This window comes from Geotrypetes seraphini, chromosome 13 (genome assembly GCF_902459505.1).
Source record: "Geotrypetes seraphini chromosome 13, aGeoSer1.1, whole genome shotgun sequence".
Classification (NCBI taxonomy): Eukaryota; Metazoa; Chordata; class Amphibia; order Gymnophiona; family Dermophiidae; genus Geotrypetes; species Geotrypetes seraphini.
In genome coordinates this window covers 2493308-2510386 of record NC_047096.1, presented here as the reverse complement: position 1 = coordinate 2510386, position 17079 = coordinate 2493308, and the positions used below count along the sequence as shown (strand labels likewise).

At 44.1% G+C, this 17079-nt stretch overlaps 1 protein-coding gene across 4 annotated transcripts in view; it reads left to right on the top strand.

Moving 5' to 3' along the window:
- Positions 1 to 16124, top strand: part of PIK3C2B (phosphatidylinositol-4-phosphate 3-kinase catalytic subunit type 2 beta) — a 93216-nt gene extending 77092 nt beyond the window's left edge. For all 4 annotated transcript variants that reach the window (XM_033918035.1, XM_033918037.1, XM_033918038.1 and 1 more), the window contains exons 29-33: positions 4570 to 4687; positions 6960 to 7041; positions 8586 to 8692; positions 10541 to 10669; positions 13232 to 16124. In XM_033918035.1, coding sequence (XP_033773926.1) covers positions 4570 to 4687; positions 6960 to 7041; positions 8586 to 8692; positions 10541 to 10669; positions 13232 to 13420 — 625 coding nt within the window. In that variant the 3' untranslated portion in view covers positions 13421 to 16124. The remainder of the gene's footprint in view (positions 1 to 4569; positions 4688 to 6959; positions 7042 to 8585; positions 8693 to 10540; positions 10670 to 13231) is intronic.
- The last annotated feature ends 955 nt before the right edge of the window (positions 16125 to 17079 follow it).

Sequence of the window (17079 nt, the reverse complement as noted above, 5' to 3'; positions counted from 1 at the left end):
GACATTGTGACATCAGTGATGAGGTTGGCTCTTATTGGTGGAATGAGGCATTGTGATGTCACAATACCAGCTCTGCTTATCAGAGGCTGAAACTTCACACTATGTATTCAATTTTCTGTACTGTTCTCCCAAGGGAGCTCAGAATGAGTTACATGAATTTATTCAGGTACTCAAGCATTTTCCTGTCTGTCCTGGCAGGCTCACAATCATGTACCTGGGGGCAATGGGGAGGATTAAGTAACTTGCCCAGGGTCACAAGGAGCAGCGTAGGTTCGAACCCACAACCTCAGGGTGCTGAGGCTGTACTTTAACCACTGCATCACACTCTCCCTCTATATGTATTTAAAAAATACATATATTCAGCACCCTTCTAAGCATGGGTAGCAACATTGAAAATACATGAAAAGCTGTCATCACCAATGGTGAAAGGATAAGAGCAATATTCACCCACTGTTTGTAGTTGATATTTACAAAAAAAAAAAAAAAAAAATTCTAACCTGCTGATTCTATAAATCTAGATAGTTTACAAAGTGGCATACCTAACTGAAGATATATAACTGTGAGGGTACTATTAAACCATCGGTGGCCAGTATTTTTTTTTTAAACCCTGGCTGCCACTGGTTTTGCTAATACCCAGGCATTTGCCACCGAGCCATACCCAGATACAGCTGCCAAATATCCAGATATTCAATGGCTACACAAGCTATTTTGCCTCACTGACATTCAGCTCCATTACTCAGATAACCAGTCAGTTAAAACAGCTGTTTTGATGACCTAACTTGCCCAGAGATTTTGCGGCACCGAATAGAAGCAGCAGCTCCACTCCTGGACCGCCCTAGTGCTGCCGGATGTGACATTCAGAGCAGGATTCTCAAAAACCTGCCTTAAAAAGCAACAGTCTGCTAACGCAGCTGTTTTGATAGCGAATCTAAAAAACCGAGATATTCTCAAAAAATCGTGCATTCAAATGAGGTTGGCGGACAGCAACAAAGATTTACTAAATTTGCATGTGCCCATCGCTTTATCAGTGGGGGCTGTTTATCTGAGTAACAGGTGCTGCTACTTTAAATATCAATCCCTGTAAATGGACTACCGTATTTTCGCGGATATAACGCGCACCATTGTAAAACGCGCACAGGGGTATAGCGCGCAGAAATCACGATGATATGTACAAAAACTTTTCTATACCGCGCTCAGGCATATAACGCGCATGCTGCCCGACTCTCCTCTGGCCACCCCGACTCTCCTTTCGCTCTCCCCGACTCTCCTCTGGCCACCCCGACTCTCCTTTCGCCCTCCCCGACTCTCATCTGGTTGCCCCGACTCACCCTGACTTTCGGTGCACTGCCCCGACTCTCCTCTGGTTGCCCCGACTCACCCTGACTTTCGGTGCACTGCCCCGACTCTCCTCTGGTTGCCCCGACTCACCGTTCACCCGCCCTGACTTTCGGTGCACTGCCCCGCCTCTCCGTGCCTGTCCCCCTTGAAGTCCTGTCCCCCCTTGAAGGTCTGCCTGTCCCCCCTTGAAGGTCTGCCTGTCCCCCCTTGAAGTCCTGTCCCCCTTGAAGATCTGCCTGTCCCCCCTTGAAGTCCTGTCCCCATCCTGAAAGCCTGATGCCCCCCCTCGACGTCCGATTCTTCTCCCCCCTCGGCAGGACCACTCGCACCCCCACCCCGAAGGACCGCCGACTCCCCGACAATATTGGGCCAGGAGGGAGCCCAAATCCTCCTGGCCACGGCGACCCCCTAACCCCACCCCGCACTACATTACGGGCAGGAGGGATCCCAGGCCCTCCTGCCCTCGACGCAAACCCCCTCCCCCCAACGACCGCCCCCCCCCCAAGAACCTCCGCCCGTCCCCCAGCCGACCCGCGACCCCCCTGGCCGACCCCCACGACACCCCCACCCGCCTTCCCCGTACTTTGTGTAGTTGGGCCAGAAGGGAGCCCAAACCCTCCTGGCCACGGCGACCCCCTAACCCCACCCCGCACTACATTACGGGCAGGAGGGATCCCAGGCCCTCCTGCCCTCGACGCAAACCCCCCTCCCTCCAACGACCGCCCCCCCCCCAAGAACCTCCGACCGACCCGCGACCCCCCTGGCCGACCCCCCCACCCCCCTTCCCCGTACCTTTGGAAGTTGGCCGGACAGACGGGAGCCAAACCCGCCTGTCCGGCAGGCAGCCAACGAAGGAATGAGGCCGGATTGGCCCATCCGTCCTAAAGCTCCGCCTACTGGTGGGGCCTAAGGCGCGTGGGCCAATCAGAATAGGCCCTGGAGCCTTAGGTCCCACCTGGGGGCGCGGCCTGAGACACATGGGTTTGGCCCATGTGCCTCAGGCCGCGCCCCCAGGTGGGACCTAAGGCTCCAGGGCCTATTCTGATTGGCCCACGCGCCTTAGGCCCCACCAGTAGGCGGAGCTTTAGGACGGATGGGCCAATCCGGCCTCATTCCTTCGTTGGCTGCCTGCCGGACAGGCGGGTTTGGCTCCCGTCTGTCCGGCCAACTTCCAAAGGTACGGGGAAGGGGGGTGGGGGGGTCGGCCAGGGGGGTCGCGGGTCGGTCGGAGGTTCTTGGGGGGGGGGGCGGTCGTTGGAGGGAGGGGGGTTTGCGTCGAGGGCAGGAGGGCCTGGGATCCCTCCTGCCCGTAATGTAGTGCGGGGTGGGGTTAGGGGGTCGCCGTGGCCAGGAGGGTTTGGGCTCCCTTCTGGCCCAACTACACAAAGTACGGGGAAGGCGGGTGGGGGTGTCGTGGGGGTCGGCCAGGGGGGTCGCGGGTCGGCTGGGGGACGGGCGGAGGTTCTTGGGGGGGGGCGGTCGTTGGAGGGAGGGGGTTTTGCGTCGAGGGCAGGAGGGCCTGGGATCCCTCCTGCCCGTAATGTAGTGCGGGGTGGGGTTAGGGGGTCGCCGTGGCCAGGAGGGTTTGGGCTCCCTCCTGGCCCGATATTGTTGGGGAGTCGGCGGTCCTTCGGGGTGAGGGTGCGAGTGGTCCTGCCGGGGGGAGGATGTATCGGACGTCGGGGAGTCGGCCGGGCAAGAGGGCTTGGGCTCCCTCTTGCTCCGATCGTGGATGCGGGTGCGGGTGGGAGCGCGTGCGAGCGGTCGTTCGGGGTGGGGGTGCGAGCGGTCCTGCTGGGGGGGTGAGTCGGGCGGGGTGGGAACTATGTTTAAAAACTTTTGTATACCGCGCTCAGGCATATAACGCGCGAGGGGTATGCGCGGTACGTAAAATCACGTATAACGCGCGCGTTATATCCGCGAAAATACGGTAACTGCCCACATGCTGTCATATCCGTGCCCAGCTGCTGTATGGCCAGTGATTTTCACTAGCATATCAATATAGGGGGACTGGGCATCCCCTGTTCTAATAACAGCATCTCGACACCTACATTCCCTTATAGAACGCTGGTATAAAACTGCATTGTATAAATTGACATGCCAATGTGCACTTGCAAAAAGTATGCAGTTATGCACTAAAGCAGTGGTTCCCAACCCTGTCCTGGAGGACCCCCAGGCCAGTCGGGTTTTCAGGATAGCCCCAATGAAAATGCATGGAGCAGATTTGCATGCCTGGCACCTTCATTATATGCAGATCTCTCTCATGCATATTCATTAGGGCTATCCTGAAAACCCGACTGGCCTGGGGGTCCTCCAGGACAGGGTTGGGAACCACAGCACTATGGTGCCTCTTTTCTGTACTTCAAGTTTGAAGTTTATTTGGACTTGATATACCGCTTTTAAAATGCAAAGGAGTTTACAGTTATACAGAGAAAAAATACTTAAAAAAAATATTTAAAAAGTGGGAAACAGACTGACACAAACAATACGGACGTAACATCCTACATAAGAGTAAATGGGGAGGATACATTGCGTGAAACTAATAGACAGGGGAAGGAAAGAACGGAAGGGGTAAAGGGGGTCTTTAATGTTAAGCCAATAGTCTGAGTCTCTTGGGTGGTAAGTCCTAGGAATAGATCTCATAAGCATCTTTGAAAAGAAATGTTTTAAGACCAGCTTTGAAGTTATTGAGTTTAGTTTCTTGTCTAAGGGTCAGGGTAGGGCGTTCCAGAATGTAGGGGGGGCTTTTAGACTTGCTTTAACAGTGCCTCCACCCTGAGGAATGTTTATGAGCAGCACAGGCATAAGTTCCTACATACAAGAATTGAACTGTGGGATTTTTATTACCCCAGGCCCAGTTTGCTTGTTCATTTGAGTCCCTAATCACAAGTTCACAATTGTGGTTTAAAAGATCTTTGCAGTGATCCTGAACCATATCAGCTGAGCGGCCAGCCTACCCACTGAAGCCCTAATATGGGGACAAGCGATGGAAAGCAGCAAAGACGACATTGAAAATGACTTGTAAATTATGTCTTAAAACCATAAATAGATTTGTGTTAGACTGACTGTTGGTTTCCTGCCCTTGACGCTAAGGCAGTTCTGTTTCTTATTCTCCATCCGAGTGTGTCAAGGATCTACAGACCTGAGCATGTCTATTACTAAGCACCTGGGCACTGTTAGTAGCTCTCCTCAATTACTGAAGACTTTGTCATTTTTCACCCCAATTTTCAGTTTCCCCAGTCGCTTTGTGATTGGTCGATCACGAGGAGAGGCGGCAGCAGAGAGGAGAAAGGAAGAGCTGAATGGTTATGTCTGGCATTTGATCCATGCAGCAGCTGAGGTGGCTGAGGTATGTTTCCCTGCATGCTCCTTTCCTTTCAAACCCTTGCCAATAGCATGGATCTGCAACATGACAGGTGATAAAACCACTTTAGCCCTAGCTTCTCATGTTGTACAGGGCAAATAGTCCATGGCCCTGCCGGTGTAACCCATTCTGCTACATAGGTGGTGTACTGACAAACTACAACGTTGAAAGGTTACTTGGCAGATGCTCAAAGGGCTTCTAGAGGAATCTCTGAAGCCTGTCATGGAATTTTCTTTGCAGGATTTATGATTTTCTTATTAAGTCATTTATGTTAGGGATCCAATATTCAAAAAAGACTGAGCTCCTAAATATATGCCCTATTTTAACTGAAAATCCATTTTAATTTAAGAACTTCAAAGTTATACTAATAAACGTAGGCCTACCATTCATTTACTTAGATTTATCAGCCTTGGGATGAAAATTAGTACTAAGCTCCTAACTTTTTTCTCCCACCCTAAATTTGCCCTAGTTACCATTTGCTTTTTATGCTTCTAAATTTAAGTTTGTTTATTTATTCAATTTTCTATACTGTTCTCCCAGGGGAGCTCGACTCAGTTCACATGTAATTAAGACTAGAGTACATAGCAGAAAACATAAGAGAAGGAAGAACTAATTAAAAACTAAAGTACATAAGAAAAGCATAAGGTACTCAAGCATCGTATCTAATGTACCATTTTAGGCATTCAACCCAGTACATTTTCAAAGAAGACAATTTAGGACTCTCGGGAGCATAAATTTATCCTTTTGAATATTGGGCCTTAAAGAAATGCTTAAGGACTGAAAATATTAGCCACTTTAGCAAAATGCAGAAAGAGAGGCTAAAGCTGCTGATTATTCAACATAAAAAGAGTGTGTGTGTGGGGGGGGGGGCAATGGGGCAGATTTAGGACAGGGAAAAGAAGTTAGGCGCTGGCACTGATTTTCAGCACTAAGGGCTGGATTCTCAAAACATACCACGTCTTTAACGATGATCGCTAAACCGGCTCCAGCTGGCAGTATTATATCGTGGATTACCAGAATGGCTCACTGTGGTCTTTTTCAAGCTTCCTCATAGCCTCTGACTCTGCCATGAAAATGTATTACAACAAGGTCATAAATATTTAAATGATAGTAAAATGGACTCGTTAATATTTAAACGAGCACTCTGGGCGATTTTCCATCGTTGCTGAGTAATTCTCCAGTTTTTGATGGCCAAATATTTCCTGCTGGTCCGGAGATGCCAGTACTGTGAAAAGCGTGTTTCTGGCTGTGGCTCATGATAAAATAAGGATGTACTGCACTTTTAGATGCCTCTATCCTGGCGTTATAAAATTGAGCTTTGGACTCCCATTTTTTTCAGATATCTGAAACACAAAACAAGGGCCTTAGACCAAGTTAGATTCCTCAATCTGTGCCCTGTTTAGGTGCTCAGCTTTTTTTGAGCTCTGGATTAATGGGTAACTGCATTTGGCTTTAGATATCAAAAGCCTGAGAAGTGAGACACAAACACATTGTCCTGTGGACAACAAGGAGGACAAACTGAACAGGTTTTCTTCTTTTCTGATCCTTCGTGTATCACACACTATTTCCCTTATGTAATACACAAGGTCCAGCTTACACAATGTCACAGTCATCACTGCTTCTTTGGAATGAACCGTAAATTACAAGGTCCATGATTAGGGCATCTGATCACCTTGAAAATTGTTGTACTAGATTTCACAGTTAAACTATAAGAACATAAGCAGTGCCTCTGCTGGGTCAGACCAGAGGTCCATCGTGCCCAGCAGTCCGCTCACGCGGCGGCCCATCAGGTCCAGGACCTGTATAGTAATCCTCTATCTATACCCTTCTATCCCCTTTTCCTTCAGGAAATCATCTAATCCCTTCTTGAACCCCAAAACCGTACTCTGTCCTATCACACCCTCTGGAAGCGCATTCCAGGTGTCTACCACCCTTTGGGTGAAGAAGAACTTCCTAGCATTGGTTCTGAATCTGTCCCCTCTCAATTTTTCCGAATGCCCTCTTCTTCTTGTAGTTTTCGAACATTTGAAGAATCTGTCCCTCTCCACTTTCTCTATGCCCTTCATGATCTTGTAAGTCTCTATATATTTGTCTGCTCTGTTTGTTATTTCATGTTTTATTGTACTACTACCTAGAAGGGCTACTGATCAGTTGAATATGAATGGTTTTTAAATAAATAAAGATCTGAGTACTGTACTTATCATCTCTCCTTCCTTCCTTAGTTATGGTCAAGTAACAATTTGTTTCCTCTCTCTAGTGTGATCTGGTTTATACCTTTTTCCATCTCCTCCCACGAGATGAGAAGAATGCGGGCAGCTGCCCAGCTGCAAAACCCCCAGGTGAGGCCTGAAGGATCTGAGCTGTTTTTCCTGGATATGAAGATGTTAGAATTTTAAAGAGATGCAATCTGTTAAAAAAAAAAAAGAGAAAATCTCTCCTAATGGAGGAAAGCCTTCAGCTGGGAAGAAAGAAAAACAGGTTTTCTTCCACACATACTTCTGGAATAAGGTTCATAAGCATTGATAAAGCTTTGGGAATTCTCCCACTCTGGGGAGAAAAAATGCATGGAAATAGGACATTCATGCATACTCTTATAAAGCCCATGGAGAGATTGGCACTGTGAGAAAAACTGTCTTGTATTTTGCAAGAAAAGAATATATATATATATAAGTATATGACAAACTCCTCATCCCTTTCTGTCCGTCTCGGACTCTTAGATCAGCTGATCAGAACCTATTATCCGTTCCCTCTATTAAAGAATTTTATTTCACCAGGAAAATCAACTTCTCCGTAGTTGCTCCAACTTTATGGAATGCTTTGCCACCCCAACTCCGCCATAAAAATCTCCTTGATAAATTCAAGACTAAACTAAAAATGTTCTTGTTTCTAGATGCTTTTCACAGCTCCTAAATTTCCCATCATTAAGTCCACCAACCGCTTTTAAGAAGCGACCCAATTCCTAATGTTTTATCCCTTTTCCTTCTCTTTTCTTTTCAACCAAAATTTTTTTTCTCCACTCCTAACAATGTAACTCTACCCCCCCTTTTCTCCTTCAACCTCCACTATCATGTTTATATTTGTAAAGTCTTTTCCCCCTTTTATAAGTATTATTTTAATTCTTTATTTTAACATAACATTGTAAACCGGCTAGATACTTGTTGATGGTCGGTATATTAAAAATAATAAAACTTGAAACTATAAAGTCACAGTGCTGCTTACACCTTTCAGCGCTATATAAGTGATAACAGATGATGAGGACTCGGTGTGCTGCACAGATGTTCTCAGGTCCAAGAAGTAAGGGAAGAGAGCTGCTGCCACTATGGCACCCAGTGGTGTAGCAAGGGTGGGAGATGCTCCCCTTCCCTACCCCCCCATACCTGTTTAACTTCCCTGGGACAAGCAGCATCTCTCACTTGCTGCCAGCATTGGCTCTCCCTCTGACATCACTCCCTAGTTGTGGGATCCAGACGTAACGTCAGAGGGGAGCACTGAGGCCAGCGCAAGGGGAGTTGCTGCTCATGTCAGCCAAGGTCTAGAGGTTCAGTGGTGGGGAATTGAAGGTGCATATGCGGCAAGGAAGGAGCGGGGGTGCCGGCACCCCCACCAAGACGGCACTCGGGGGCGGTCCATCCCCCTCTTACTACACCACTCATGGCACCTCAGATGGAGCCTTTCACTCTTTGAGCAGGCTATTTGGATTGATAAAAAGGAAGGGAAAGGACCAAATATTCTCAACACTGATGAAACTTTGAAGGGGAATATTTCCATATTTATACAATAAGGGGTAACATTTGTGAAGCTTTTTGAACCTGTTTTTTGACACTACATGTGTTCAACACAGCCGTTCCTTGTTTAAGATGATTTTGGTGTTTCACCTTTGTAGATGCCGCATGGTCTCTGCCAGTTGGGAAGGTTGGAGGTGAAGTCAAACTCTCCATTTCCTACAAGAACAATAAACTTTTTATCATGGTGATGCACATCCGGGACCTGGTACGTGTTTTTTTCCCTTTGGACTGATACACTGCTCCTTTCTTCATTATTTCCTCCATTATCTGTTCCTTTCCCTGTGCTAATCACTTTGAAGCCCATAGTCAAAAGTTTGTCCAGTTACCGGGCAAATCTTGAAATTTGAATCCCTCCTGTCCTATTCACTGGCTAAATTGTGTCCATCACATATACAAATTTAACCAAGTTGAAAAGAGTTAATTTATAGACTTTCCCAGGGTACTCTTAAAACTGGTCTGCCAAGGCTGATATTCACTGTTAACTTTGAGTGGTCAAATGCATTGATTATGGTTTAATAATGTTAGTATTGATAACCTTCACAGAATACGCTAACTTGGTATTGTAACACCTTTACTGAGGCACCATCAGAGAAGCTCATGTAAACTGCTCTGAATTGACTTCCCAGTCACAATAAATAACTGTCCCAAATTTTAGTGGACTACTTTGTCCAGTTAGCTTTAGACCAGGTATTTTGTTTAGCTCATTTGAGTTCAATATCCAGTTAATTGCATCCAGTAACCAACAACTAAATATGGCTTCACTTTCTAGTCTTCGTGTGTCGCTCCTTCTTTGTCTATCCTTCCATTTTCCTTTTTGTTTCTCATCCTCTCTTTATTCTCTACCATTATTTACCCTTCGGTACATATTTTCCAAGGAGGAGCCAGTCTTTCTCCTTTTTTCTGGTAAAATTATCTCAATAAGAGTTTTTGCTGCTCAGTACTGAATTTGGTTTATTTTTGCAATAGAATATATGGTTCCTTGAGATGGATTATGGCTTTTTGTCCCAGGCATTAGGTTCAGCTTCAGTAATCATTTCCTCTCCTGTGCCTCAGTATACCTATCCATCTCACAGGAGCTCCACTGCCAGCTCCTCACTTTCCCCATCCGCTTCTCCAGCACCTTTCTTCTGCACACCTTGCCCGAATCCCTTCTTTCTCTTAGTTTTCTTTCTGCAGTATTTCTTAGCTGTTTTAAGATGTCTTTACTCAAGTAGTTTTCTTTAAAGTGTCCAGTCAGAGATCATATACAGGGTGGACCAAAAGTATTTATTCATTATTTCTTTTTATTGTACAGGTATTGAATAAATATAATACAGTCCTGAACGATAATCACATAAAAACAAAACAATGTAACTGATACAAAAACTTCACACAAATGTTATATATGACCCATGTAAAATAAAAAGAAATAATGAATAAATCCTGTCTACTTCCCTTTGGTCTGTTTGCAATTTTTTCTTTGATCTTCTTCCTCTTCCTCTCTTTGTGTACCCTCTGTAATTAAATAAAGCTCTGTAGCATAGTATCAGTATATTATCTCCTTTTTATCCTCAGGAGTCTGTAGTCCTACTTCTTTTTCATTAGTTTCTGTAGTTTATCTCCTACTGCAGTGGGTCCATGAACACCTTCACTGTGGCCTGTTTCTACACCAGGGATGCTGTCTTCTAAAGGTTTTGCACCATCATCATTAGCCCTAGTGCATAAGCTTTGGATGGCCATCTTTTCATCCTGGGTGGCATGCAGCAAGTCCATATCCTTTCCATGACTTTCTACCATATTTCTCTCTAGTATTGCTATGATGAGATATGGTATAAATCCTACACAATGGAGTCACCATGTGAAGGTCCTCAGCAAGACTTGGGAGAAAAAGTTAATTCTCTCCCCCTCAGAGATATACAGCAATGCACCAGTTTGCTGATGGAATCTATATTGTGCCTCTGGCCATGGGGAGTTTCCCGTGAACTCAACACCACGCAAAGGGACTGAAAAATAGCTTTCTCCATCTTTATTTACGTTTTTAATTTGAATCTCTAATTTGACTTTTCTTTTGTAGCAACTACTTCAAGATGGGAATGACCCTGATCCTTATGTGAAGATTTATCTGTTACCTGACCCACAGAAGACCACGAAGAGAAAAACTAAAGTAGCTCGAAAAACATGCAACCCCACCTACAATGAAATGGTATGTCCCTCTATTAGCTAGATATCCTTCTATGCTATATTGAATGAACCATATGCTGTTTTCTTCTCCCCAATACTGAGGACAATTATTATTACTGTTATCATTTTGCATTTAGCTGATGCTTTTTCATTGGTAGCTCAAGGCAAAGTCATTTATTAAGCACTAATCTTTAAGCCCGTTACATTAATGGGTGCTAGAATAGATGTGTCTGTCTGTCTGTCTTTCTTTCTCTCTTTCCTTGGCCGCTTTCTGTCTGTCTGTCTTTCTTTCTGTGTCTCTCTCTCTCCCCTTGGCCGCTTTCTGTCTGTCTTTCTTTCTGTGTGTGTGTCTCTCTCTCTCTCTCTCCTTGGCCGCTGTCTGTCTGTCTTTTTTTCTTTGTCTCTCTTTCTTTGGCCGCTGTCTGTCTCTCTGGCATTCTTTCTGTCTGCTTCTCTCCCTGGCCCCCTGTCTGTCTTTCTTTCTCTCTCTCTCTCCTTGGCCGCTGTCTGTCTTTTTTTCTTTGTCACTCTCTTTGGCCGCTGTATTTCTGGCCCCCTGTCTGTTTGTCATTCTTTCTCTCTGTGGCTCTCCCTGGCCCCTTGTCTTTCTGTGTCTCTCTCCCTGGTCCCCTGTGTGCCTATCTCTCTGTGTTGCACCATGCCTGTCTGTCTCTTCGTGGCCCCCTTCTGTCTCCCCATCCCCTGAGCAAACCAAGATTGCTGCCTGCCCCCCAGCACCCCCCCCAAAGCAGCCCCCTTTCCCTCTCCCCCTCAACTTCCCTGTCTGTTTTTCTGTCTGTCTCTCTCCCTGGCCCCCTGTCTGCCTATCTCTCTCTGTTGCACCATGCCTGCATGTCTCTCCGTGGCCCCCTTCTGTCTCCCCCCCCAAGCAAACAAAGATTGCTGCTTGCCCCCCAGCACACCCCTCCCCACAAAGCATCCCCATTTCCCTCTCCTCCTCCACTTCTCTGTGCAGCAGTAGCAGCCGGACGCCTTGCAGCACCCACACCCTGTCCGCTTTGTCCAGGCCGAAGGACACCCTCCCGCCATTGCTCTCGACACGCGCCATAAGCCGCCGCATGCCACGCAAATTGAACACAGCCACGGAGGCACACATCACAGAGTCAGGGATCACGGCATTGTAAGGAGTAGCCTAGTTATCAGAACAGCAGGTTGAGAACCAGGGACACTAGTGCCCAAATCCCACTAATGTTCTTTGTGAAGTTGAAGAGGTCACTACATTTTCCACTGATTCGATGTTATCAATGCATGGCCCCTGGATTTAAGGCCAGCTTCCACTGTTATAGTTTAGGAAGGGGCTTAAAACAGTATTGTTTACACGCACTTTTGCAATTTAGATTATTGTATGTTGGCAGTTTGAATAGTTTGTGCAGAGGAAATGATGTTTAGGTTGTTTTGGGGGGTTTTCGTGTGAATTAGTAAGTTGTATTGCGACTGGTATATGTTTTAATCAGAGACAAGTTTGTGGTCAGACTTTTGTTAAGTGTTTATCTAGGTGTTTGTCATATATTATGTATGTATGTATTGCTGTGATCCGCATAGAATTGTTGGATATGTGGACTATAAATTTTTTAATAAATAAATACCTCCGGTACAATCAAGAGTTAGAGTTCCTGATGTGCATCAAGGCGATTTAACACATGTACTTAGGAAAGAGATCCCATTGTCAGTAATGAGACAGTTCATGTGCAGTAAGGAATGAATGGGGACAATGGTTATCAAATGATTTAATTACTGACCTCTGGACATTTATTTAATAGTGCAGTTCATACAAATGCACATAATGGGCTTGATTCCGTAACAGAATGACCTTGTAAGAAGTCCAAAAATGTACCTATTTTACTGTACATATTAATGCACAAATTTATACCTGCCTTGCAGAGGATATAAATGGTTGTTGTATCTGTTTATTATGAAAAATAATTTAATAAAAACCAAAGAGAAAAAATATTTGGGGGGTAGATGGGAATCATCAGTCAGGGAGAAGCTGGGAGGCCTGTGGGCACTGGCAAAATAGATAAGCTCTTTGATAGGATAGCTTTCTGCGCAGTCCTTTCTTTTGGCACTTAGCTATGCCAGACTATTACTGTCGATTCCCACCCCACCCTCCACATACACAAGCGTAATTCACCCTCCCTGAACCAAAACACCCCTTCCTAGAAGCACTCCGTCCACACACAACCTTTAGGCTTCCTCTTCCCGGGCCTACCTTCACATGCCCTGGTGGTCTCCTAGTCTTCTGGGCAAGAGTAATCCCCAGTCACTCCTACCCTCTGGCCTCACAATGGCTGCCCCATCACCTGGTAATTCCCAATGAAAATCATGCCAGAGAACCTGGAAGAGTCACCATTGTTTTTGTTTGTATTTCTTTTTGAGTTAATTTCTTCTTTCCTCTGTGTTTGGCTTCAGTGAAGTCTTTGAGCTGAACAGAGGATTGATGAATTAATTACACACTACAGAGGAAGTAGGGAGTCATCTGATTAACTCAAGGGTAGTTGCTATCTTATAATTATTATTCTAACTTGAGAACTTTTCTTCTTTCTCCACTACCCCTGTGTTGCAGTTGGTTTATGATGGGATCCCCAAAGGAGACATCCAGCAACATGAGATCCATCTGAGTGTGTTGAGTGAGGAAGGATTTTGGGAGAATATCCTACTTGGAGAGGTCATCATCAAACTTCGGGATCTGAACCTGACAAAGGAAAAAGTGTGTTGGTTCCAGCTGGGTTCTAAGAGCCAGGGTACCATGTGATGATCACTGAGCAAGGATGCACGTGAGCAGCCTGCCCTCTGCGATGGTGACAGGACCACGATGCCTTGTTTTTTCATAAGGCCATCAGATGTTACAGCGTAGTTCTAAGAGGATTTATTCAACACGATGGTTTGATTTTTTTTTTTTCCAAGGGAATTAGAGAAAGAACAAGTGAGTGAGAGCTTCTTTCCTTTCTAGATAAAGGATTTGATTTGGAGACTGAGGATTCAGTCATGGTGCGGAATTCTAACCCCTCGTGGCTGGAACACTGCAGAAGATTTATGTTTACCTTGTGTCAAGGGAACTAGGACTGGAAATGGGGAATAATTTTGGAATTTGTGTCTGTTAATATCTTTATTTTTATTTTTAAAAATAAGGTGGATTCTTTCATGAAGGAACAGGGGTGTGATATGAGAGGATTTTTTTTTCTACTGTAGTTAAGGTTCTTAATGACCTTTTTTCTAAGTCTGTGTTGTTATAATGACTTTTTCTAAGAACTACAAACTATAGTGAATTTTAAAGGGAAGAGGCATAAGGACACATCTGGTGAACAAGCTCACCCTTTTACAAAATTGTATTTGGAGGGCTGGGCTGTGCATGGTTCCTTAATGTTGTCTCTTCAGAAAATTTGCTTCCAAAGGAGAGCTTGTTATACAAGGACAGAACCTTTTCTATTCTAGGTTTCCATAGAACAAGAACCCAAGCCTAGAACAAGGAGGTGCAATAATTGATCTTCCATCTGTATCTCTGTTTGCAGTTTAACACATCCTGACCTACTTACACGGAGAAATTACTCTGTACAATGATAGGCTGATGTTACTTCATTCCTAGAAGGAATCAGGTCCGTTATAAGGAATTTAATAACAGAAAGCTTTAGGTGACAAGTGGAGCACTTGCCTATTGAAATATGTGAAGGATCTAACTGAGATTTTTGTAAAGAGAGAGAAATGTAGAACCACCCTGCCACAAAGGAACACACAAATTCTTCATTTTGGTCTGCATCTGTTGCACACCATCTCAGATGTCATGGTGAAGTATAATTATCTCTGAAAAGAGATTAGACACATTAATGGAAAATAAGTCAATCCAAGTTGCTTAAGTAAACAGTTGGGGATGTTATATCAGGTGTAATGCATTCCTAAATTTGATCCAATTCAAGTTACAAGCTTATCATTAAAATGGATACACCACACCACTCTAAGGAGTCCAAAACTAGTTATCAACGAATCCCAGAAAAAATAGAGTATCGTAATAGTTACAAACCCAATCAGATGTTCAGTACATAAAAAGTGTCACTTGTCCAACATTCAACAAAGACAACCCCATTGCTTTCTGTATCGCCATTCCAAACCCTGCTCTTTAGCTCAGCCATCCCCTCCTGTGTGTTCGTCTTTACAAACAGCAGTCCTGAACAGATTGCTATTTTAAATAGACAAAGTTAATTAATATTGTGCTGTGAAGCACAGTATGAAAAAAAATTCAGCAATCTCTGAAAAAAAACTTCACAAAATATATACATATTTTTTCAAAAATACCTGGGGTAAATTCATCCTCACAAAAAGTCAATTATTTGATATATATATGTATATCTGTCCCTTATTGTAGAAGCTCTATTTGCAATAAGTGTAAACCCAGCTGAAATTTATACATATATCAGCGAGTGACTACATGTAGATTGCAAGGGGTAAGGGGCCGGGTGTGGGAGAATGCACAAGCCTCGGAATTTACAGGTGCGCCCTTGCAGATAAAGAGATTTGTAAGCGGCACTCATTTGGGCTCAGCCTCTTAATTCCCTGCTGCTTATTTCCCACTCTAAAATAAAAAGAAAGGATTGCAGGCTGTGGTGTTAATTAGCAATGTGTATATATAAGTTTGCAAAATGGCAGCCATAAACGTGACTTACATGTGTAAGTTATGCAACCTATATGTCTAACATACACTTACATAGGCATTTCATGACTTACACACGTAAGCTACACACTCTAGTTGGTGTTTTACGGCTTATATATGTAAATTATGAAATACCTGCTTGCCACTTTCTCCATTCCAGTTTCCAACTGCTGCTTCTACTTCACAGGCTGGAGTGCACGTGTATTTTTAGAAAAGGCTCTACCTCAGCAGGATCCTTTTCTAAAATACGGTTGAAACTGTACATATCTAAGCTTGGACATATCAATTCTGATTTCTACAATCTTTCAAAAGAGAGGCTGCATATGTTTTTAAATGAATACGAAAAATGAAAACGCAACAATGCAAAGTCATCACATAAAGGAGAGGGGTAGCCTAATGGTTAGAGTGCCAGGGAAGCCCGGTTCAAATCCCACTGCAACTTCTTCTGACCTCTGCTGCCTCAGGGACAAGCTTAGATTGTGAGCCCTCCAGGGACAGGAACATACCTGCTGTACCTGAATGTAACTCACAAGTGTGAGCCAAATCCAAGAAATAATACAGTTTGTCTTACCCAAGTACACCTAACATGATATGAGAATGTTAATAATAAATAAGTGTTTAAAATATTCATAAATTGGAAAGTTAGGTATTAATCTGTTTATCTGGTGGTTTTCATGTACATTTTCCTAACAAATATTTCCCCAAAGCATCAGCATTCACATTCTCCTAGTCACCAACACATCTCTTTCTTAGGAGCTTCTCCTTAACTGTTTCCTTTTAAACTACTCCAAACTTATTCTTCTGCTCCATTATCCTGAACCTGAGGCAGAAGCACCTGTTTCTTAAGACTCTGAAAAATTGTAGTTGATCAGAATACAAAATATATATCTGTAGATTGTAGAGGAAATCACTGTTGGACATTTACAAGGAAATTGCAGATGAAATTTGCAGTGATTGGATTTGTTGTCAGAGTACAAAAAATTTCTCCCTTCATTCCTGTGTGGTTTTAGCCAAAACTGGAAAAATCCAAAGCTTTTGACCCATAAAATATATTCCTGCTCTTGAAATAAAGATGCAGAACAGAACGTGAAAACAAATGCCACTATCAAAGTAGCACAACAAAGGACTTCGGAGTCAGATTGTTCAAGGAAAGCAGGTAAATCCAAACTCTCCTGCATCAACTCCGCATGTAACTAAAAAGCAGCTTCTTCCTGGGCTGTTCCTAAAGATTTTTGGAGGGGGATATAATACATTTTTGCAAAAGGCGGCACCTCCTCTAGATATTTATTAAGTAAATCCATAGGAAGTAAAATTGGATAGTTTGAAAAATTCAAGAGGTGTTAGTTAAGATCAGGCTGAGAATTTTCTCTGGTTTCAAGCCTGTAGACTTGCAATTTACCCATTATCAAGGCTTACTGAACTTTATGCATCTCAGTTGCTTGTACCTCTAACTTATCCAGTTTCTTCTAGATTCGTAAAAAATGTTGCAGATATTTCTGAAGAACTTTTCTGATTGCAGGCAACACTAATTAGAGGCAGAGATCTGCCACAAAATACACAACAAACCAAAAAGCAGATCAGTGCCAATGAATGTAATCTGATTAATACCAAACAATCAATGTGGCCATGTTTAGCCCACAGGCTGCTGTCCAAACAGCGATCTATGCTCAAAAGGCTTACCATGCAAATTATTTGAGTCATATGTCTGCTCTAATCCCACCCCACCAGTCATTGGAAAATTGACTTAACACATGTGCAGAGAATTCCAA